Source organism: Petromyzon marinus, chromosome 51 (assembly GCF_048934315.1).
Source record: "Petromyzon marinus isolate PM22_M1 ecotype Great Lakes invasive population chromosome 51, UKy_Petmar_22M1.pri1.0, whole genome shotgun sequence".
In the NCBI taxonomy this organism is placed as follows: Eukaryota; Metazoa; Chordata; class Hyperoartia; order Petromyzontiformes; family Petromyzontidae; genus Petromyzon; species Petromyzon marinus.
In genome coordinates, this window is record NC_133717.1 from 9,337,231 (window position 1) to 9,360,034 (window position 22,804).

A 22,804-nucleotide genomic window follows, 5' to 3' on the forward strand; every position below is an offset into this window, starting at 1 on the left:
TCTCCTAGACAGAGGTTCTTTGCAAGCCATCTGGCTACCATGCGAGATTCATTCATGAGGCTATCCACATGTACAAACACAGACAATTTCAACCCGAGAAGATGGATTCTGGCTTAGCAATCATTGTAAGGATTTGATCAACCATTTCAGTTCTTAATTCATTTTTCACGCTTACGGTGGCTTTCAGACCACATCCATTATTTTCGTCTCCCCCCTCCTCTTTTCCGAACATAGATGGACTCGTCCATCTGAATAACTGCCAAATCGCTCTCCGTGGTGCTAACGTTAAAAAAACCGCCACTTTTTTCAATTTTTTTTGTTGTGGTTTTCACACCTGATGATGATTGCTTGTGTTGCAGTCGAAACGTCTTGAGAATTTTATTGTTTGATATTTTTATTATTTGATTGTTTCCCTTCTACGTGACTTTACCGAAAGATCCAAGAATCTGAATCCCTGCAGTCACGAAAGTTTTAAATCAAAAGTTATCACTCTTGTTACTTTTATTTTGTGTCACGCGGCGTGATAGCGGGGGGGGCCCCTCCTGAGCTAGATTATTGCCACCCAATGCGCACTTCTCGCCCCCTCGCCCCTTCCTTTCCCGTCCGTCTCTGTCTTTTACGATTTTAACCCTTTGGGGTTTTCCCCTTTTCCTGTCCCTGGTTCGTTCGTCCGTCATTTCCCAGATCGCACCCCGGGTGGTCACCCCCATTGATACGCGTGTGGCTGTGACGGCCACGATCGCGCCCTGTGTGTATACCCTGCCGTCTTTAAATAAGTAAATAACCGGTGAAGTAAAAGCAAACGGCGGTGGTGGTGGTGGTGGTGTCGTCCCTTGAGAGCGCGGAGGAAGGGGACCGAAGGGCCCCCCCCCCCCCACTATCCCACCTGACGCTTCACTCCCACTTACGTGGCAGGGCAGGCGTTCGCGGTGACCTTTGGGCCTTCTGGGCGGGGGGGCGGTGAGCGGAGGGTTGGGGCATGACCAACCAAGATAGCGATGGTCATCGCTCTCCCGACGAGCGAGGAGAGAGGAGGAGGTCGTCTCAAAGCCGGATAATTGCGAGAAACCGTACACCCTTCCACTCGCCTCCATCCACATATTGGAGGTGGCATTTGCGCCCCCCCTCCCCTCGTATCAAATTAAATGAGGCCGTGTTGATACTTAATGAGCTCTGCCATGTTCTGGCCGCGGTCCAACACAGCGCCGCCCCGCGCTGCAGCTGCAATGGATTTGCTTTACCATTTATATATTTATTTTATCTCTCTCTCCCTCTCCCGCTCTCTCTCTTCCACGTACTTTTTAGTTTTTTGGGTAATTTTTTTTTATCCCCTGCCCCCCCTCCCCCCCCCGGAGCGTGTGAGATTTCGGCAAGGCGCAGGTAAAACGGCGACGGGAGGAATTGAGTCGCTGCACGGTTGCCCCCCCCCGTCTACCCCCCCCCCCCCTACAGATGTAGGTTCGTGGTCTGGGAAGCGGTAGGAACATTCGCGGCCAGCGGCAGGCCACCGGGAGCCGGACCTCGTGTTTGCACAAAGTAGCGGCTGTCACGAGCCCCGAATGAGCGCGGCGGCACAGTTTTGGCTTTGGGAAGACAAAAGAAGAGGAGGGTTTATTGTTTAATTCCCCCGCGTGGCTCGGATTAATTACCGGAATCGCAGCTTATTGTTCCGGCATTAGCACGGCGCTTTTGTTCAATAGCTCCACTCAGTCAAAGGACAAGGGGGGGGGGGGGAAGGGGGCGTGATGGAAACCAGAAGGATTTTGCTCGTGTTGGGTGCCGCGGTGGTGAGATGTTAACTCCCTCGCCTTGTACGCAGGAGGCCATGGGTTCAATCCTGACCCTGACGTGACGCCTCCTGTATATGTGGCGTTTGCATGCCTCCATCCGTGGTAGTGTGAATGTTTCTCCGGGTCCTCCGGTTCTTTTTCCTTTGCATTTACGATGAACATGCGTTGACAGTATTCGTCTGCAATGAATTTCCACGTGACAAGCCATTCAATAGGGCTATCATTTGTGGCCAGGTCTCTTCTGAAAAAGAGCTACATAGCTCAGTGGGCCTTGCCTAGTAAAAAAAAATAGTTTTTAGTTGGGTCGCTGTGTTTTTCGGCGGTAAGGTTGCCACAACATCGTTCTTCTCGACGCGACGAAACATTAAAATTCTACAACTTGACGATTGACGCGTCATCAATGTTCCGAGAGCTTTCACCGCGTGTGTTTATTTTGTTCTTTGATGCACTTTCAAGTACGGAAATTTCCCAAAAATTTATTCGGCTGCAGTTGACTCGGCATCAACCTGCCCCCACGAGTATTTTAATCATCGTGACGACTTTACAATCTGAAGCGCGCATAACTCTCGCGCGATCCATAAGTGACGATGTCGTAAATCCACAATGCCCTCAATGGCTCCTTAAAACGTTTGGCAGAGCACTAATTTTAGTGGCCGATGGTTATTTTTTTTGTTTGTAGGGACATTTATTGTCAACTTTCATTAAAAAAAAAGTTGTCGAGCGGGGAGGGCACGGGATGCGGGTGGTGGGGCGGAGGGCGAATAGAATAATCACAATACGATGGTCAATAATTTTTCTAAAATGATCTCACCGTAGATTATATTTCGTGGTATTGACCATACCACAGCAACCCTCATTGGCGACGTTGGAGTGATGACATAGCTAGCTAGGTCGGGGTGGGGGACTCTTTCAACTGCCAGAAACCTATGGCCATTGAGGGACATTGAGACATTAACCTTCACATCCGCACGTAGCTTCCCCAGTCAGTCAGGGTGCCTGCCTCGCGTTGGTTAATGAAGGGGGAGAGGAAGGGGGCAAGAGGGGGGAGGAGTTTACAGGTGACATGACAGCTTCCCGTATAGTTGGCGTGTCGCGTACGCGACCGCGTGTATTTACGTATAGCCTCCCGCCAAGACCCGAGGCACGTGCCCGATTTCGTCAGGATATCTTTGAATGCAAGCAATGGGGGGGGTTCAGCCTGGTGGACGACTGTGCACAGACGGGTTTCCCATAGGCCGCTGCTACTTGGCCGACATCGAGCGGCGTCGGCCAGTGCAGCAACATCCATCGCTGCACTCTCCGTGCAGCTGCTCTCCCCTCCACGTCTGTCTGTGCTCTCCACGCAGGGTGGCAACTATCGAGCGGCCCCATGCCCGCCCCCCACCCCCCCGCGCTGGCGGTGCGGGCCGAGTCAGGAGCCCCGTTTACGCTCTGGTGAATCCGTGCCATCGGCCGGACGCTTCACGCGGCCGCGCCCAGAGAGGGAGACGGCTATTCGATGCAGGCCGAGCCCGCGAGCTATTCTTGTCTTTTGGCGGCAGGATGGATCTTGACCGAACTTGCCAGGTCGTGGCTGGAAGAAGAAAAAGAAAACTAGCTTAGTGCCAATTTCGACTGCCCCCATGTCCCCAGGTTTAAATCCCTTCCATGAGACGGGGTGAATACCCTCCCTCCCCCCCCCCCACTCCTCCACTTCTCTATTGTAACTCAAGCACGAGCATGAAGAACTTGAAAGCGCACATATTTCACTTGAATGACTGAGCCGAGGCATGCAAATGTGGCTATTTGCACGCCACACGGTTTTAATTTGGGAAGCGTCCGACGAAGCTGTAGCGGTGAGCGATGGCTTGCATACGAATCCCATCGTGTTCATCGTGAGCTATGGTCCGTCCGCTGCTGGATGAAGACTGATCCACATCGTCGCCATTGCTCATGGCTTTGCGATGCCACGATCCATCTCGCTCATGCACATGAGACAATCTCTTTGCTCCGTCTCCACGTTGGTCAATGTCTCGGACACGTTTTTTTTCCCCACCCTTCGACTGCTGTTCTGTCACCAGCCTCGTCCGTCGCGCCTTGCATCCCATCTCGCCGGGTGCCTGGTATACAGGAGGTTGTAGGTTTCGATCCTGACCCTGACGCCTGTCTATTTGGAGTTTGTTTGGATTTCTCCCCATGGTCGTGTGGATTTTCATCCATTTCCGGCGGCTATTCCAACCGCGCTTAGACGAACACGCCTTTTAGAGTACTTAGCTGCTATGCATGTCCATATGATGAGCCACTTCCGTTGAGCTAGCATTTTTGATGGCCAGGTCACTTCTGAAAACGAGCTGCATAGCTCGGTTGGGCCCTCTTACCTGGTAACAAAAAAAACAATTGGGGAAAAAAAAAGTTCAGCCATGTTTTCTGCCAATTTAATTTGCTTACACAAGAGCTCATCGCATTTGTCAAGAGAACTGTGATCTCAAAGGAAGGTGAGATCGCTGTTTTTGCCCGAGTGCTTCGAGTCTCCGTTGTTGTGCGCTTGCGCGTACCCGCTGTGCCGGCGCACTGTCGCATCTTTTTTTTTCCTCTCTCTCTCTCTCTCTTGCTCAAATTTTTTTCCTTGCCAGTCAATGTGCCGCCTTCCCGTTTTTGCGTTTGATTCACCGGCGCGTTGTTGTTTCCCCTCTCCAGCAACTGTGTAATTCCTCGCGCGCGCCTTCGCCGCCCCGCGTTGCTTTGCGCACCTCTCGGTTCGTGATTTTTGCAAACCCTCGTCGGTTGCCAGAGTGGATGCATAATTTCCGGGGAGCTTTTCTTGCATCGTAATAAGGTTATATTACTATTTTTGGTTCTTTCGGTAAGGTCGCGTAGAAGGGAAGCAATAAAATGATGAAAATACAAAACAATAAAATTACCACGACGTTTCGATTGCAACGCGTGCAATCGTCATCAGGTGTGAAAAGCACTTGCAGTCACGAAAGCTTTAAATCAAAAAGATTATTACTCGAGTAAATATTGGTCGACGGTCTTTTAAACGGGCAAACGTGTAAAACCAGGAAGCGTGACCTTTGCAAATAACAAACTTTAGTGGCACCCAACTCTATGCACAATATTGCCGGGATGTTTGTTTCAATGCGTTCCCGGCTGCCTTCTGCCTATTTGTTGACATCCCCCTGACGTGTTTGCCATTTTGCTGCATTTGCCTCCTATTTGCCACAAGAAAACACACGTTGAAAGAGTTTAACTGCAATTCACCATCGTGTGCTTATTTTCGTTGACATCTTTTTTAAAATTAAATTATCGTTAATGTTCGAATAGATATGCTGAATGTAAAATGTCCTGCTTGTGACCCAGGTCGCCCCTTGCCAAAGGAGGCAGTGCAATTTCACGTGCTCCAATGGGTGTATTTCATCCCCTGGTTAAATAAAGAATTCCAATCGATCTAAACGACAAGATGCTCGAGAATGAGCCATTAAAAGTACGCACACTCGCACTAATTGCTTTATTATTCATTCCACTCACCCCTCGCATCACTGCATTTAACTCTGTTGCATGGTTAATGCATGAAGCTAGGATAAAAGCGCCTTCGGTTCACTCCAGCTTTCTCAGCAGCTTGCTCTGGAAATTATTTGAACGTTCTCCCATTTCCATACCACACAGTAGATCATTTGTACACGGCTGTCGCAACGCCGCGTGGAAGAGTAGGCCTAAGTACCCTCTACGGAGGGCTTTCTTGCGCTCCCCTCAGTGGAGGCCCTTCCACCAGCAGTGGCGTGAGTCAAGCCGTTGCAGGGCTGCACCTTTACCTGCTACCCCCCCCCCCCCTCCAATACCTTTTTATTAAGATTATTAACCAATTACTCTTTTTGTTTTGCAGATAGGGGCAAAGCGCACAGCAGAGACAGAGAGGACAAAGAGAACAAGCACAAGTCCCTGCAGCTGGAGGACTGCATCGCAAGCGAGAGGTGATCGCGATCGGCGCCACACACACACACACGCGGCGGCGGCGTTAGTGGCGGCGGTGCCAGCGCTCCACCCCTCCACCCCGGCGCTCCACCCCACATTCCCCGAGAGGCGGCTGCCCTGGCATTTCGCTTCGGCTAAACCGCCATGCTACCTGTTTCCCCTCTGGCGGTTCGCTACGGTCGCGTCCACACCCGGGCGCGGGCCTGTTGCGCTCCTAAAATAAGATACTATAAACTTTTTTTCCTATTTTACCGGGTCAGGCCCCACCGAGATACACATGTAACAATTTTTTTCGGAAGCGACCTGGCCGTTACCCAATGATGGCTCAACGAAGCGGCTACTCGTCGTGCGGAAATTTATAGCAGCCAAATCACTGTAAACGCGTGACGTTGAATCTAAGTGTCGAAGGGAAAAATCAGAGGACCTGGGGAATAATCCACGTGACCCCGGGGAGAGAGACGCACAAACTCCAAATAAACATGTCTCAGGGTTGGGATGGAGCCCCCGACCTCCTGTATACCAGGAAAGGGAGTTACCATCTCGCCACCACGACGCACCAATGCATTTCCCCACTCCCCCACTTTCATTACACGGGCAAATTATGATTATGATGACGACAATGTAGATTGTAAGGCAGCCCATTAATTGCCAGGTCTCCCCGCAAACACTCACCGTAACGCGTTCGCTTTTTATTATTATTATTATTATTATTTTATTTTATTATTCCATCCCTATCAAATAAAATGGGACATGGCAGCAGTTAATGGGTGCCATCATTTTGCCAGCGTTTTCTCACTATCGCGCCAGAGCCAAATCAGTAGCGGTGTGAATATTCACGCGTGGCGGCCCCAAAGCGATTCTTTTAATAATCAAAATGTGACACACGAACCGGCCCGCGGTGCGCACACGTCGACGAGCCTCGGGGAGAGAGAGGAGGTTTTTATTTTAATTTATTTTTTTAGTTTTTTACACTTTACAACGTGAGCTCGGCACAAAGCGCTCGCTCGCGCGCGCGCGAGCGATCACAGATTGGGGGTGGGAGGCAAAAAGGTTGCGAACAACATTTTTGCGCGTTTGGCGAGTTTGGCGCGACAGGGCCTAGTTGAAAGCGGAGGACTGGGCTCCACCGCCACACCCACCCGGGCGCGGCGGGGAACCGCTAGCGAGGGCGCGAACGATTTTTTTTTATGGGGAGGGGAAAAGAGTGGTGGGGGGAGGGGGGGACGATAACTATGGATGTGAAAAAAAAAGGGACGGGAGGGTGGGAGGGGGAGAGAGACGAGGGGAGGAAGGGGGTCGCTTATTCGGTGCGGGCCTCCACTGCGGACGTGGGAAGGAAGCCGGCGGCAGTGTTGGCCCACTACTGCGGTGGGGGGGGGGGGGGGGGGGGGTGGGCCTGGTTCAATTATTATTATTAATTGATATGACAGAACAGATGCGATGGAGATTTTATTCGGGTGACAAGGAGATACGCACGAGACGGAAATGTAGTGGAATGAAAGAGCTGCAGGGACGAGAAACGTAGATGACGCGCCCACACTGGACATCTGTGCAGAAGAGCTTCATGGCTCATCGGATTCCTCCTGCAGTCTCAATGCAGATGCTGATTCTGAGAGAAGAGAGCTGCAGACAAGATGGAGATGGCAGAGATGAATTCGAGTGTTCATGTTAATTGACTTCGAATGCTTATTACGATCTAATTTCGAACTGATTTTATTTTTTTCGCCTTAGCCGGAAATCCATCCTAAGTCGCTCCGTTCAAATCACAGCGCGCTAATCACTCTCCCACTGCTGCACCCGAGTGGCATTGTGGATTGCCGTTTGGATTTACTGTGATTTCCGAAATAACCCAGATCTTAATTTCTCTTCCACCTCTTTTTTTTTCCCCATTCCAGCTCTGCTGGACCCACAGAGGCAGGCGTTCCTCGACCTTCAAAGAGGTACAACATTTCTTGAATATTTCTAGTGGAATGTGCACACACACACACAGGGCCAAGCTGCAATTCATATAAACCCAGTCCCCTGCCCTGCAGGCATGGCCACGTTGCTTCAGTGAGACCTCCTGGAGTTCTACCTCATGCGTAAGAATGTGCGCCAAGCGTATACAAAATAAAACGCTTTCTCAGTGTTATGCTAAAACCAGTGGTTTTTGGGGACACTGCATTGTGTAGTCATCTTATCAAAAGCGGCCATCAATCAATTTTGGCGAAATATCACCGAGCGGACCGGCAGCAAGTGAGATTGTCAGACCGATTGGAGAAGACTGGTTTTGTCCTCCATGAGGACTCCTCGGCACACCGGTGCGCTCACTGCTGCCAAGTCTGCCTCTGGCAACCTTTTATGTGTAAAGACCCCCCCCCCCCCCCCACTTCTACACCATGGGGACCATTTAGTTTGCCTAAATACTGTACTGGCAACAATAATTAAGGGAATATAATCGATGAGAAAAACCATCGCAAGAGAAGCATTTAGCGCAGCAGCCCAGAAAGCGCAACGTCTCCACAACGCACAAAATGTTGTGCCGTGTGTGGAAGGCCGTGAAATGTCCGTAAACGGTGCAACTCTTGCTGTGCGTTCACGACGGGAAAACCAAAAAAAAGTTTCCAAAACACCAGAAACTTTTTTTCCCGTCCCGCACAACTGGGTTTCATTTTCGTTTAACGATTGGAATTTTATTGCAGTTGAACCAACGCAAGACCTGTAAACTCTTGGGCAATGCTTGCATTTTACAGCACAGTGTGAGGGTTAAAGACGGGGCGGGGGCAGGGTGGCGGGCCCAATGGCAACACCAATGCCTCACAGCAAGAAGGAGGCCTAGATTAAATTTCTTACTCGGGTGCCTCTCTGCGTGGAGTTTGTACGTTCCCCCCCCCGCCACACCCCCTTGTTGTGCATCAATTTGACTCCGTGCTCTCTCCGATTCCGTCCCACATGTAAATCAAAACACACAATGTATATTTTAATGGCCAACAATCTCGTTGTTGGAAGAAAAAAAAATACCTGCAAAGTAACTCAACTGGAATTATGCTGAGCACCATTCCAATCCCACTATGAAAACTTGGCAGGACACCGCCTGACAAAGTCTTGAGGCCCAGCGTGAGGCTTTCCTGGCTTAACGAGCGCAATAATAATTACAATTAACCAAAGCGAAAACGAGGTACACACACGTATCTGTCTGCACCGCTTGTAAAACCAGCTGGGCGTAGTACATCTTGTTCCCTTCTACGATGGTATATTTTGTTATTCGAATAAACGTGGCTTCGTAGAGCATGAACAACAAAAAGTCAAACGTGGTGTCACGCGCAAGTGGGAGGCATTGTTGTAAGGTGTTCCGCGTGTTTGCCAGCGTCTACATGTGTGCCATGTGTTGTCACGGGAGGGCCAAGGGTGTTTGGTTCACTTCAAAAATATAAAAATAAATAAAACCTGTCGGTTTGTCATCCACATCCGGGCAGAGTGCCCGAGTATGAACACAACTGCACACGGGATGCATCAACGCAGTTTCACATTTCAAGTAAATAGCCTAGCCTTGTTAAGATAAAAAATAAAAAGATATACAATCTGTATAAATTCACTTGATTAATGCTTTTAATAACAATTTTATTTTCATAATAATTGACAACTACTTGGTAAATCCACTCACACTTGCCATGTCAGTCATGGGGTAGGATTGTTTGTTGGACCATACGCCACCACGATGGCCAATGGCCCGCCTGATGCCGGCGAGTCTACCATTAACCGGTTTCAGTCATCACTCTCCACTCGCGTCCGACGTGGGCTGGGAATCGAACTCACATTGTCAGGTTTATCGCGCAGTGCGCTAAAACCACTGCACCACCGCTGTCCACAATAATAACAACAACAGACTTAATTTAAACTAGATGAAAAGCCACTAAGAAAAGTATTTTATGCAAGGGTGACCGAAATAAATCGTACGTGCACGGCTATGCAAATATGTTCCCTGGACCCGGCCATGGGTATGACTTTGAATAATGGGTGTATTCATATAGGTTTCAACATTTACTTGGCAAGGCTATTGTAAGGATTAGCTTGTACTGGATTACATTCTGGACTCGTATTAAACGCTTTAGAGCAGTCACCAATGTTTTCGGTATACGTTTTGTAATAATATGAGTGTGCAGCAGTGGCGGTGCACTGGTCAGTGTACATCGCTCAAGGTGCACCTAGCCTGACAAGCACCACTTAGTGGCGAACGACAGTTATTGTTGGTGTTATGAACCCGGCCCACCGGAGTTTTGATTCCTGGCTACAGCCAACATCAGTGGTGAGTGGAGTCTGAACCGCACTGACCAACAGGGTGAAGGATGGTCAAACCCCCATGAGCGAAACGGCATAAAGAGGCCTTCACCGGGCAACGGATTGAGAAAGGGGCTGAAAATGAGTACGCTAGGAACAATATTAAATGCAAAAGAGAGAACTTAAATCACAATACATAACAAGAATCCCAGCATGCTTTGCTTGTCAAGATGCCAAATTACTCAAATGGAATATACAAATCGATCATTGCCCCATCCCTACTTGCAATAACTTGGCAAGAACCTCCTGAAAAAAGTGTCAAGATTCTGAGAGGCTTTCCTGGGACAACATGCACAGTAATAATAATGATGACATCACCAGTATTCTGCGCACGGCCCTGTGATAGCCACCAGCTGGTGGATTTTTTTTTCATTTTGGCAGCAGAACATTAACAATGCAACTATATACCAGCTTTATCCTTATTGGAGCTCATCGTTGGTAGGGGGAAAGTGCTCGAATTTGGTTTTGGTGTTGTGCTTGTACACGTGCAGTCAATTCACTGCTGGATGAGGGCTTCGCCTACATTTAAACGTAGGGGAACATAGACGTGAGGGCACAGTGCAGTACCACAGTGGATTTTGCTGCACTGCCCTTTGCTGCCGACGACGTTGCCCTGCAACATAGAGCAAACCTAATTGTGCACGCTCTGTCACCCATCCAGATCACCTAGCAACTATCCAGGCCCCCGCCGCCCCCACAAAAACCCAACTCGGCTTCTGAGATCTGACACGACCGGGCACATTTCTGGCGATTTAGTCATGGGGCTTGGTTCACTTCGTACACGTTTTGTAACCGCGGAACCTGTTTTTCCAACGTCTTGGCCAGGTCCGAGGGGATACGTTCCACGTCGAAATCGAGCCTGAACCAAACGCCTGCGCTCGGCGGGACCTCCGCAAACAAAGTAAGTCTCCTGCTCGCCACCGCAGGAAGTGGGTCGCGCACAGCCATCGATCCTTCGGATCAATACACGGGGGTTGCAACCTCTCCGAGCTCCCTCCGATGCTGCCAAGCGCACGTTTTCTAAGTAAAGGGCGTACGGTGCGTAGATTTTTTTTTTTTACAATTAATTTTTTTTAACGGAGGGTTTTTTTTCTCTTTTACATCTTATCTTGATTCAGGAACAAGGCACTTCGTCATCGACAAAGAACTCGAGCTTCGAGTCTGATGAGGTGGAAAATGAGCCTGATGTCAAACCTGGTAAGAAGGGAAAGTCCTTTCTCACGTGGTTACCATCCTCACTGTTTGGTGTTCCCAACCATCAGCAACTAATCCCTCACCTCCGACTCTATCTAAATGGCTGCACTTCCATCCTTCCTCTTTTCTTGAGCAATCCTGAAATGCGTTATATATTTTTTTCCACGGCGGGATGCTGTCCGTCCATTTTAATTCTGCTCGCGGAAATTTAATTAGTCGCATCGGCCGCACGGATGGATGAGTCCTTCCTACTGCGCGTGGCCCTCGAGGCGTGTCGAGCAGCGCACGTAAATTAGAAGTCAAACATTAATGGAGTAATGGCTTAAATTCCTCTTAACTGTCATTTATGATTCGTCTAATATATATGGATAATGAAAAAGAATGAAGAGACGGTGGCTGAATTTGCAATGCAAGTGCCATCTAGAACCGCGGAAACCCAGTGATACGTAGAGCACGGTCACAGGACCCATTAGAGGGGGCCCTGTTTGAGCCAAGTGCATGCGAGCGGCGTCATAACTCATCAAAACATAACGCTGCTGAATCATTATTTGTGGCCCTTTTAATATAATGAGCAAATGCACTGATTGTATTTCACGGCGGCGTGACATATTTCAACCTGCGGTAAAGACAGCTTTGAGAATTGGCAATAATCAAAGTATAAATAAAAAAAGAAAGTTTAATGGATATTGGTGCAGAGCAAAGGGTAATATATTTTCACCTTCATTAGACTCACGGGTGATTTACACCTTCGTCACACAATTTAGATACACGCTACATATTCTATTTTCGTTATATTCGCAGCAGACGTGGAAGCGAAACCTCAGACACTGGCAGCTCTGGCCAAGTTGATCGACGCCACCGACGTGGCCGAGGTGCAAACGTTGCTTAACGTGGACGTCGCGCCGGTGGAGGGCGCCGACGTTTCATCGGGGTCACCGGAAGCCACGCCGATCGGCAAGGGGAGCACCGAATCGACCGAATCGACGAAATCCGGACTCGGAGAGCGAACGGCGGCGGCGGCGGCGGCGGCGGCAGCGCCGCCCGTTCCCCGGGCGCGAACGGCTCGGCCGGAGGTCAACGGCCGCGCGTTGGAAGAGACCGTGAAGCCGAGCGCGCGTCAGACCCCCGTGAAAAGCGCGATCAAATGGGGGGGTGACGCGCCCCCGCCGCCCGAACTCGCCGCGCAGAACGGCGCGGGCGACGTGAGCGGAGTCAAAAGGCCGGCCGTCAAACTGAGTGGCTCGTTGGACTCGCTGATCGACGAGTCTGAGGACGGTGCCGGTCCTCGCGGAATCCTGAAGCGCTCCTCCATGTCGAGTTCTGACTCGAGTCTGGACGCGTCACCGAAGAGTCGGCTGACGAAGGCGATAAGCGACGTCCGCCTCACTCCGGAAGTAATGCACGAGAAGAGCAAGAGTGCGAACGAAGACTCGCAGGGCAGCACCGAGGACCTGGAAGGCAGGCACGTGCGATTCAACTCGAACATTCAGCACGTGGAGGTGGAGACTGATTTCAACTCCCCGGGGTACACCGGCGAGGGAAACCTGGATAACAGCGATGAAAGCAATTCGAGTGAGGAGGAGGAGGATGAAGAAGGAGACAAAGAGACGGAGGAGAACACGTTGAAAAATGCTGGCACTTCTAGCACAAATCCGTTCATGAACGATGAGATGGCGGGCGACGACCTCTTTAAAGACTTTGGTATGGACGACCCAGCGTACAAGAGTAACCCATTCACAAAGCAATCCGAAGACCTGTTCGTTGAGGAGCCCGAACATGAACTGTCATCGCGAAACCGCCACCTTAAAACGGCGGCGTCTGACGATTTTTGGGCCGAAGATGCTGAGCTAAAATTGCCACAATCGCTCGACCCTGCTGGCCTGCAAAGACAGCCGAAAGTGAATAATAAATCAGAAGATCTCTTGGACGAAGACAGTGAAGATGAATTTTCATCATTGAAATTTACCAGCATGCAAAAGCAGCCAAAAGATGCTGTTTCAAATTTGAAGGGTGGCACCAATGAAAATCAATTGCCATCATTGAAATCAACCAGCGTGCAAATGCAGCCAAAGGTAGCTAGATCAGCAGATTTGTTGGCTGAAGACGACGAAAATGAATTGCCATACTCAGAACCTGCTGGCTTAAGAAAGCCAGCAAAACCAGGCATGAAGGATGATATTGGCAGCACCGTTCAAGAGAGAGTGCCAACTGACTCTTCAAAGAAGCCACGGCATGACGGCAGAACAGAAATCCAGAAACCACCACCATCTTCAACCAAAACATCCAGGCGCGACGACCCAGATGCCGATGACAACTCGGACGGCAACGACGACGACGATGAACAGCGGCGCATCGACCGGGCAGGAGGAGTTCGGCAGAAGACGTTTGCGGCCGAGCCGCTGAAGGAACCGAGTCGGCAGGCGGATGGCAGGGGCACGGATGCTTTCAAACCGATTGACGACGCAGGTGCCGTGCCTTCTTCGTCAGACTCTGACGAAGAAGGTTGGCGGAGCAAGATGCCCACCGCACAATCACAACCCTCCTCCCTCGAGCACACTGGTAAGAGAAGGGTCTCGAGCATGGTGGCATCTCTACAAGCCCGGATGCGGTGGTGACTCACGGGGAGGTGTTCTACATCTCGCAGTGGGCTGGTCCCCTTGTATGTGGAATTAAAGGTGTTTTGCCGAGGTGTCAAGGTGACGAGATCTTTTGAGCAACTGTTGATTGCAAAAACCCTCCGCTACTCTGACAATCATTCCCCCCTTTCACTTGCAGATGAGTTCACCTTTCACTTGACTTTACTTTGTGCGTGACGTCGGGCATGTACTTTGCATGATTGGTTTCGTTTGGTCACATTGGTGAGTCTGGGGGTTTTGAATGTTTTTTTGGGTGGGTTCAGTCCAAACTTGGGACAGTAGTGGCCACGCTACTTTACTTCCCCTCTCTCATTTTAATATAAAGATACATTTTATCATTCAAGAACTCTGAAGGGGAGCTCTATCGTAGCAATCAATATTCATGCATTTAAAGTGACTGAAGTTTAGGCAATTGATTGCACATTTGTTGAATGAAGATGCAACCGGTTGGTTCATAATCGGAATGATACAAATCCCAGCCGGGGGATGGCTCGACCCATCATCCCTCCTGGGGTCGATAAAATTCTCACTTCTTTGTCGGGAAGTCAACAGTGGCTGTCCTATGGAAAGACTCGCCCCTTCCATAGGAATGTGGAATTTCCACTAGCTGGTGAATAAGAGAAGCCAATTTGACAAAAAACTACATTGACAATTAATTAATTGATTGATGTCCCCTTCTCTACATCCTTGTAAATTATAAATTTTAGTACAAAAATCTCCATCATCATCAATCATGTAGTAAAAACTCCCAAAAATGTTTTCTTCAATACCATGCATATTTCTAAACATTGTGTCCCTTTCAATTTCTTCTGTGTTGCAGGTAAACCCAAGTCTTTGCAGTACCCATCAGACCCCTCTGCAAAGGCAAACATTCAGGCCTCGGATGGGCAGCAGAAAGGTAAGAGCCTTGATGCTACTGCTGAAAAAGCATCTGACTCGGCCTTTCCCCCTAAAGCAGACGCACGTAAAGATTCCACCAAATCGGGATCTCGTAAAAGTAGCAAGCACAGTGTGTCGTCCCCAACGGATGAGAGCAACTCGAGGGTCATGGATTGGCTGCTGCAGAGCGAGGACGTCCAACGGTACCAGATGTTTGTGCCAGGCCTGGTGCTGGCGAAGGAAGAGCTTCCACAGGAGGCCCCGAAGAAGCCGCCTCGGCAGGTCGAATTGAAGCCGCAAGACGCAAATGCCGAGGAGGAGGAGCAGCTGAAAGCGGCAGCGGTGGCCAGTGTGCAGCAGACGCTTCCGCCCGGCGCCGCCGCCGCCGCCGCCACTGCCACCAGGATGGGGCCCAAGGGCCGCGGTGTTGGTGATGACCTGAGCCTGGAGAAGCAGAAGCCGGGCAAAAAGGACGCGGATGATTTTACCTGCCTGGATGTTGACGCTGCCGCAGATGAGGACAAGAACGAGGACGTTTTCGCCAACAAGTTGTCCGGACGTTCGGCGGATGTGAAGCGAAAGCTTGCACCTGATGCAGAGAAGGTGCATCCTAAGGTCCGGGGTGATGGTGAGCTAACGATGGTAAAGGAAAAGGCTGGGGAAACCGACCCTGAACCAACATCTGTGGACCTTAAGACACAGAGCAGGGATAGCAATCGTAATAAGCCTGTGGAGTTGTTGGTGGATGTGAAACCAAAGCCTTTGCCTGGCAGCACGAAGATTGATGCTAAGAGCAAGGGCGATGGTGATCTGACTGTGAAAACAGCAAAGGCTGGGAAAACTGATTGTGGTGAAGTTAAACCGAATGATACTGACACTTATCCACAAGCCGGGGAGAGTGATGGTAAAAAGTCGGCAGAGTTGTTGGTTGATGTGAAACAAAAGCCTTCGCCTGACATCTCAAAGGTAGATGGCAAGAACCGCGGTGATGGAGATCTGACTGTGAAAAAAGCAAAGTCTGGGAAAACCGACTCTGAACTTAAATCTACAGACTTTAATATACAGAGCAGGGATAGCAGTCATAATAAGCCTGCGGAGTTGTTGGTGGATGTGAATTCAAAGGCTTCGCCTAGTAGCACTAAGATGGACACTAAGAGCAAGGGTGATGGTAATGTGACTGTGAAAACAGCGAAGGCTGGGAAAACTGATTGTGGTGAAGTTAAACCGAATGATACTGACACTTATCCACAAGCCGGGGATAGTGATGGTAAGAAGTCGGCAGAGTTGTTGGTTGATGTGAAGCAAAAGCCTTCGCCTGACATCTCAAAGGTAGATGGCAAGAACCGGGGTGATGGAGATCTGACTGTGAAAAAAGCAAAGTCTGGGAAAACCGACTCTGAACTTAAATCTACAGACTTTAATATACAGAGCAGGGATAGCAGTCATAATAAGCCTGCGGAGTTGTTGGTGGATGTGAATTCAAAGGCTTCGCCTAGTAGCACTAAGATGGACACTAAGAGCAAGGTCGATGGTAATGTGACTGTGAAAACAGCGAAGGCTGGGAAAACTGATTGTGGTGAAGTTAAACCGAATGATACTGACACTTATCCACAAGCCGGGGATAGTGATGGTAAGAAGTCGGCAGAGTTGTTGGTTGATGTGAAGCAAAAGCCTTCGCCTGACAGCTCAAAGCTAGATGGCAAGAACCGGGGTGATGGAGATCTGACTGTGAAAAAGGCAAAGGCAGGGATAACTGACCCTTTTGAACTTACATTCACAGGCCTTCATGCACAGAACAAGAATAGTGATGTTAACAAACCGGCAGAATTGTTAGCGGATGTTAAACAAAAGCCTTCCCCTGGTGGTGTGAAGTTGGATGCTAAGAGCAAGGATGATGGTGTTCTGACTGCGAAAAAGACAAAGGTTGGGAAAACTGATGTTGGTGAACTTAAACCTAACCATGCTGACACTGATGCACAAGCCGGGGATAGTGATCATAACATAAAGGACATCGAACACAAAGGCCCATATGATGATGTGAAAATGGGGCTCAAGATCAAACACGGAGATTCTAATGCCGAGAAGACGAAATTGGAAAAATCCAGAAAAACCGCCTCTGACAATTCTATGTTCATAGATGTGAACACATTCACACAGCCCGAGGATAGTACTGATGGTAAGCCAGCGGATGCTACCAATAAAAATACATTTGTAATCTCATCAAGCAAGGCTGCATCCAGTGCAAAATTACATGGGGAGACCATTTTCCCGGACAAGCAGCGGCTCAGTGTAAAGGATATGAAGGAACATTGGGAAAAGGCAAATCACAGCGATAAGGGCAATATTACAACCGCAACAGCAACAGGGCATGTGAAAGATCATTTAAATGCGTCCAATTCTGATGCGGCGATCAATGATAGGGCTGAAGAAAGCGGCGCAACTGTCAGTGTGGAAAAAAATGACGCTAAACTTTTTTCGCGTGAAAAGATCTCCCCTGAAAAATCTAGGGTGAATATCGATGAAGTCGCATACCAGGTTGAGCAATCAAAGCAGTCGAATACCAAGCGCAGTAGTGAGTCTGTTGACTTAAGCACACCAGCAAAGCGCACTTCAGCTGGTGAGAAGGAAGGCGTAGAGCCCGGCAAAGAGAGTGGCCGGCCTGGCAAAGCATCGCTGCAGCGTCAGCCGTCAAGCGAGAGCGAAGCATCATCCGCGGGCGACGGGTCTGATGGGAACTTTCAAATATTTTCCGGGAGGCAGCGAATGAAAGATGGCTCACAGGAGCTGCACGGCCGTTCCACCAAATTCAAAGACCTCCACGATTTCTGGACGAAGGACACAAAAGAAAGGAAGAAGGTAAAGGGTGATTTGTATGAAGAGGATGGAAAACCGAAATCGCCAACCGGTGCTCCGAGTCCACGAAGCGTGGATTCCCCGGCGTCCATTAAATCGGCAACTAAATCCACCGACGGCACCGTCGAGGTGGGCAATGTTTCACCACAAGAAATGCACAAACAGCCACCGGCCAGTGCTCTCGGATCAAAGGACCAGCGGACCGAGCAAGGCAAACAACACCATTCCTCTTCGGGCACACCAGAGAGTGAGTCTCGACGACAGGAAGAACTTTCAAGAGAGCCAAGCAAGTCGCAGAAGGAGGCCAAAAAGCCATTGGTTGAGAAAGCTGTGCCAGCTGAGCAAGAGACAAGTGTGTCACCTGATACAACTCGTGTGAAATCGGGCCCTAGAACAAAAACAGAGTTGCCTTCCAAAGTCGGCGCAGAGTTGAGTTTGAAAAATGTTGTTTTGTCGCCCAACACAGATGAACGGCAAAGGCTTGAGGAACGGGCTCAAGAGCTTGTGGAACAAGATCCAGGTGTTCAACTGAAGCCACAGAAAACCGTGGAATCTTCACAAACCATCACTGCGAACAGGGCAAAGACAGAAAAAAAACCTATGGGGAAGGAGCCTTCTGAGCGAGTGAGATTGCCATTCGGCATGGAGGCAAAGCCGGACTTGAAAGAACGGGTTCAGGACCTTTTTGAATGCGACCCAGCCGATGACATTCCCGCAGAGCAAGAGAGATCTCGCAAAGCTTCAGAACCTGGCTCGGCCTTCAAGAAGACAGTGAAGCAAACAAAACCAGCCAATGGTGAAACTTTTCAGAAAAAGAGTTTACCAGCAAATGATGAAAACCTTTTCGATTTCAACATGAGCGTACAGCTACCCGACGTTTCCTCGATCAAACCGATTTCACAAACCTCTTCAGAACTTGAATCTCCCAAAGGGAAACCCGAGAGAGCAGAAAAGCCAGTGGCAAAGGACAACTTAGAGAAAGACTCGACGCCAAGAAGAGGGGGCCCACTTAGTTTTAAGACCAGGGTGCATCAGCGCGTGGAGACGAGTTCCAGGACACCGTCGAATCAAAGGCCAGTGCAGGGCGAAACAACTGGGGCACCAACTGCGCAGGAATCTACTCCGGTGAAGAAACTGGAGAAGCCTAGCAGGCTGGTGGAAGAAGACCCATGGAAAAATGAAAGCCCCGAGGATTTGCAGAGCTTCGAAGCACATGGAAAGAAACTTGTTGAAAGCAATAAACCCATGCTGGAGAAGCCTTTTGAGAGTTTGAGGGTTCCGCTGGAAGTGGAGGCGCGACGGGAGTTTAAGATGAAGTTTCAGGAGCTCGTTAAAAATGACCCACCCGTTGTCGAACCTCGAAAAGAGAAGACTCCAGCGAAACCGGTGGTAGAAAAGAAAAGAGTCCCACAGCAAAAAGATGAGGATCTTCTTGATTTTGACAGCAGTGAGCAAGATCCCGAAGAAGAACAGCCCACAGCAGCAGCCAGCCCTCCAACACAAACTGAACCTCAGGACGTCCCAAAAAAAGCCAAGAAGACAGATAAACCCATTCCGGAGAAGCCTTTTGAGAGTTTGAGGATCCCGCTGGAAGTGGAGGCGCGGCAAGAGTTTAAGATGAAGGTTCAGCAGCTCGTTAAAAATGACCCTCCCGTTGTCGAACCTCGGAAAGAGAAGACTCCAGCGAAACCGGTGGTAGAAAAGAAAAGAGTCCCACAGCGAAAAGACGAGGACCTTCTTGATTTTGACAGCAGTGAGCAGGAGCCCGAAGAAGAACAGCCCACAGCAGCAGCCAGCCCTCCAACACAAACTGAACCTCAGGACGTCCCCAAGAAAGCCAAGAAGATGGATAAACCCGTTCCGGAGAAGCCTTTTGAGAGTTTGAGGATCCCGCTGGAAGTGGAGGCGCGGCAAGAGTTTAAGATGAAGGTTCAGCAGCTCGTTAAAAATGACCCTCCCGTTGTCGAACCCCGAAAAGAGAAGACTTCAGCGAAACCGGTGGTCGATACGAAACGAGTCGCACAGCAAAAAGATGAGGATGTTCTTGATTTCGAAAGCAGTGAGCAAGAGCCTAAAGAAGAAAATCTCACAAAAGCAACCAACCGTCCAACAGAAATTGAACCTGCTGATGTTCCCAAGAAAGCCAAGATGACAGATAAACCCATTCCGGAGAGGCCCTTTGAGAGTTTGAGGATCCCTCTGGAAGTGGAGGCGCGACGGGAGTTTAAGATGAAGGTTCAGGAGCTCGTTAAAAATGACCCTCCTGTTGTTGAACCCCGAAAAGAGAAGACGTCAGCGAAACCAGTGGTAGAAAAGAAGAGAGTCCCACAGCGAAAAGACGAGGATCTTCTTGATTTTGACAGCAGTGAGCAGGAGCCCCAAGAACAGCCCACAGCAGCAGCCAGCCCTCCAATGCAAACCGAACCTCAGGACATCCCAAAAAAATCCAAGACAACAGATAAACCCATTCCAGAGAAGCCTTTTGAGAGTTTGAGGATTCCGCTGGAAGTGGAGGCGCGACGGGAGTTTAAGGTGAAGTTTCAGGAGCTCGTTAAAAATGACCCGCCCGTTGTGGAACCTCGAAAAGAGAAGACTCCAGCGAAACCGGTGGTAGAAAAGAAAAGAGTCCCACAGCGAAAAGACGAGGATCTTCTTGATTTTGACAGCAGTGAGCAGGAGCCCGAAGAAGAACAGCCCACAGCAGCAGCCAGCCCTCCAACACAAACTGAACCTCAGGACGTCCCCAAGAAAGCCAAGACGACAGATAAACCCGTTCCGGAGAAGCCTTTTGAGAGTTTGAGAATCCCGCTGGAAGTTGAAGCGCGACGGGAGTTTAAGATGAAGGTTCAGGAGCTCGTTAAAAATGACCCGCCCGTTGTCGAACCTCGAAAAGAGAAGACTTCAGCGAAACCGGTGGTCGATAAGAAACGAGTCGCACAGCAAAAAGATGAGGATGTTCTTGATTTCGAAAGCAGTGAGCAAGAGCCTGAAGAAGAAAAGCTCACAGAAGCAGCCAACCGTCCAACAGAAATTGAACCTGCTGATGTTCCCAAGAAAGCCAAGATGACAGATAAACCCGTTCCGGAGAAGCCTTTTGAGAGTTTGAGGATCCCGCTGGAAGTGGAGGCGCGGCAAGAGTTTAAGATGAAGGTTCAGCAGCTCGTTAAAAATGACCCACCCATTGTTGAACCTCGAAAAGAGAAGATTCCAGCGAAACTGGTGGTAGAAAAGAAAAGAGTCCCACAGCGAAAAGACGAGGATGTTCTTGATTTTGACAGCAGTGGGCAGGAGCCCGAAGAAGAACAGCCCACAGCAGCAGCCAGCCCTCCAACACAAGTTAAAGATTTTCTGAAAGACAGTGATAATACCCACAATATAAAACATCCTGACAGACCGCAGGACTTGAATAAGAGAGATCCATTTGCAGAAGTTGAACAAGAGGTTGAATTGGAGCAGTCGCATTCTCCCCAGGTCGAGGCATCTGATCTATTTTTGAAAATGAAAGACTTACCGAAGGGTCGAAGGTTACCAGACAAGTCCAAACAAGATCCAGAGGACGATTCAGAAAAGCATAACATCCAGTTATTAAAGGGCAGGCCACATGAGTTGGCACGCATAAATTCTGATGATGACTCATTCGAGAAACCCTCCAAAATCCAGTCCAAAGATGTCAGTGATGCACCGCCTCAGCCTCCACGCAGACCTGTGGAGAAGAGAAAGGAGAAGGCAGCCATACCACCCAAAAGTGCAGATGAGGAGACGCTTCCTCAACGTGCCCAGGAGCAGGTGAAGCACGGTCACAAGGCAGCCGACCCTCGTGCGTTGAGCGAAGAGGACAAAGAACCGCCCTCCCCAGTCCCAGAAAAGCGGCGACCGAAGGAACCGTCTTCTGCGGACGTTACGGTAGCTCAGAATCGGCCACAAGGTCATCACAAGAGCCCGCCAGAAACCACTGAGCAGGAGGCCACGTGGTCGGACGATCCCGAGGTTGGACAAATGAGCCGTAAGGAAGAAGCGGGTTCCGCCAATGCCGAGCTTTCCCGGTCGACTCCAGCGATCTACGCAGAAATAAATCCCGTGGAAATAGCGGCTTCAAAGACACGACCCGACAAGGAACCCACGAGCAAGCAAAGTAAAGAGAATATTTATGAAGATCCACATGGGGAGGATGATGATGAAGTGCCCTCTTTGCCTCCAAGACAAGGCAAATTAGCAGGAAAGAACCCAAGTCTGGATGTTAAAGAAGGTTGGTAATGTCAGAGTACTTTACTTATTTCAAACTCATGCTGCGGTACTTTGAACCATTGCTGTAGCTAGAGATCCTGATTAATCATAATGAGCCGAAGTGTAAAAATAATTGCCAAGTCATTGCTTTTAGATGAAATCATGAACCGATTCGTGTTTTTTTTCTCTTTCAGCACCAATTACATTTTTATTGAATATTTTGGGTGAAAATGTACAATACCAAATTTGCTTCTCACTAATTATTTGTTGCTTCCCTCTCCCCTCCCCCCTTGAGTCGTCACATCGGATCGTATTTGTGACCACTTCAACGGCTTGAAGCACCAGCTTGAGTTTTTTTATTTCTTGCCATATTTGAGGAATAATAACAAAATGACAAATAATATTTTAGGCAGATCTCAACCTTTCACAAGGCATAACTGTATGTTGATTAACTGTCAATAACCCAACCAATCATAGATATCTATTTTTTATTTGTATGTATAAATTAACCCCCCCCCCCGGTATTCGCACCTGATTGGCTCACAAGTGACGATGTAATATTTATCCCTACACTTAATATTGAAACAGGATTTCTCCGCAACTCTGGATGTCGCCTGATGAGGCTGGTTGAAATTGCCGGCGAAACGTCATATAGGCGATCCTCGGTTTACACGCTTTTGCCGTACGCCATTTTGGAATACCGCAGCGCTTTGTGTTTAGACATTTGGTTGACATAACATACGTGACGTACACCACCCTTAGCCTGGAGCCGTGGCCCAATGGCGTTGCCAGTAGCCAGTGCGGTACGATAACTAGTGTGATGCACCGTACAGCATCTCGCGGCGTGTACACCGGAGGCCTTGCCCTTGGCCTCCACAACGCGACTCCGGCGTAGTTACAAAGTGTAGGGGACTAAATGAAGAAGAAACGTTACACGGATCTGCTAAAGATGTGTAAGGT

At 49.3% G+C, this 22,804-nt stretch overlaps 1 protein-coding gene across 9 annotated transcripts in view; it reads left to right on the forward strand.

Moving 5' to 3' along the window:
* Positions 1-22,804, forward strand: part of LOC116953300 (synaptotagmin-like protein 1) — an 84,139-nt gene that overhangs the window by 31,867 nt on the left and 29,468 nt on the right. For 2 of the 9 annotated variants that reach the window (XM_076074947.1, XM_076074945.1), the window contains exons 4-9: positions 5,653-5,740; positions 7,637-7,681; positions 10,884-10,959; positions 11,177-11,255; positions 12,054-13,811; positions 14,709-21,866. In XM_076074947.1, coding sequence (XP_075931062.1) covers positions 5,653-5,740; positions 7,637-7,681; positions 10,884-10,959; positions 11,177-11,255; positions 12,054-13,811; positions 14,709-21,866 — 9,204 coding nt within the window. The remainder of the gene's footprint in view (positions 1-5,652; positions 5,741-7,636; positions 7,682-10,883; positions 10,960-11,176; positions 11,256-12,053; positions 13,812-14,708; positions 21,867-22,804) is intronic. The other 7 variants (XM_076074952.1, XM_076074951.1, XM_076074949.1 and 4 more) reach the window with 6 other exon arrangements.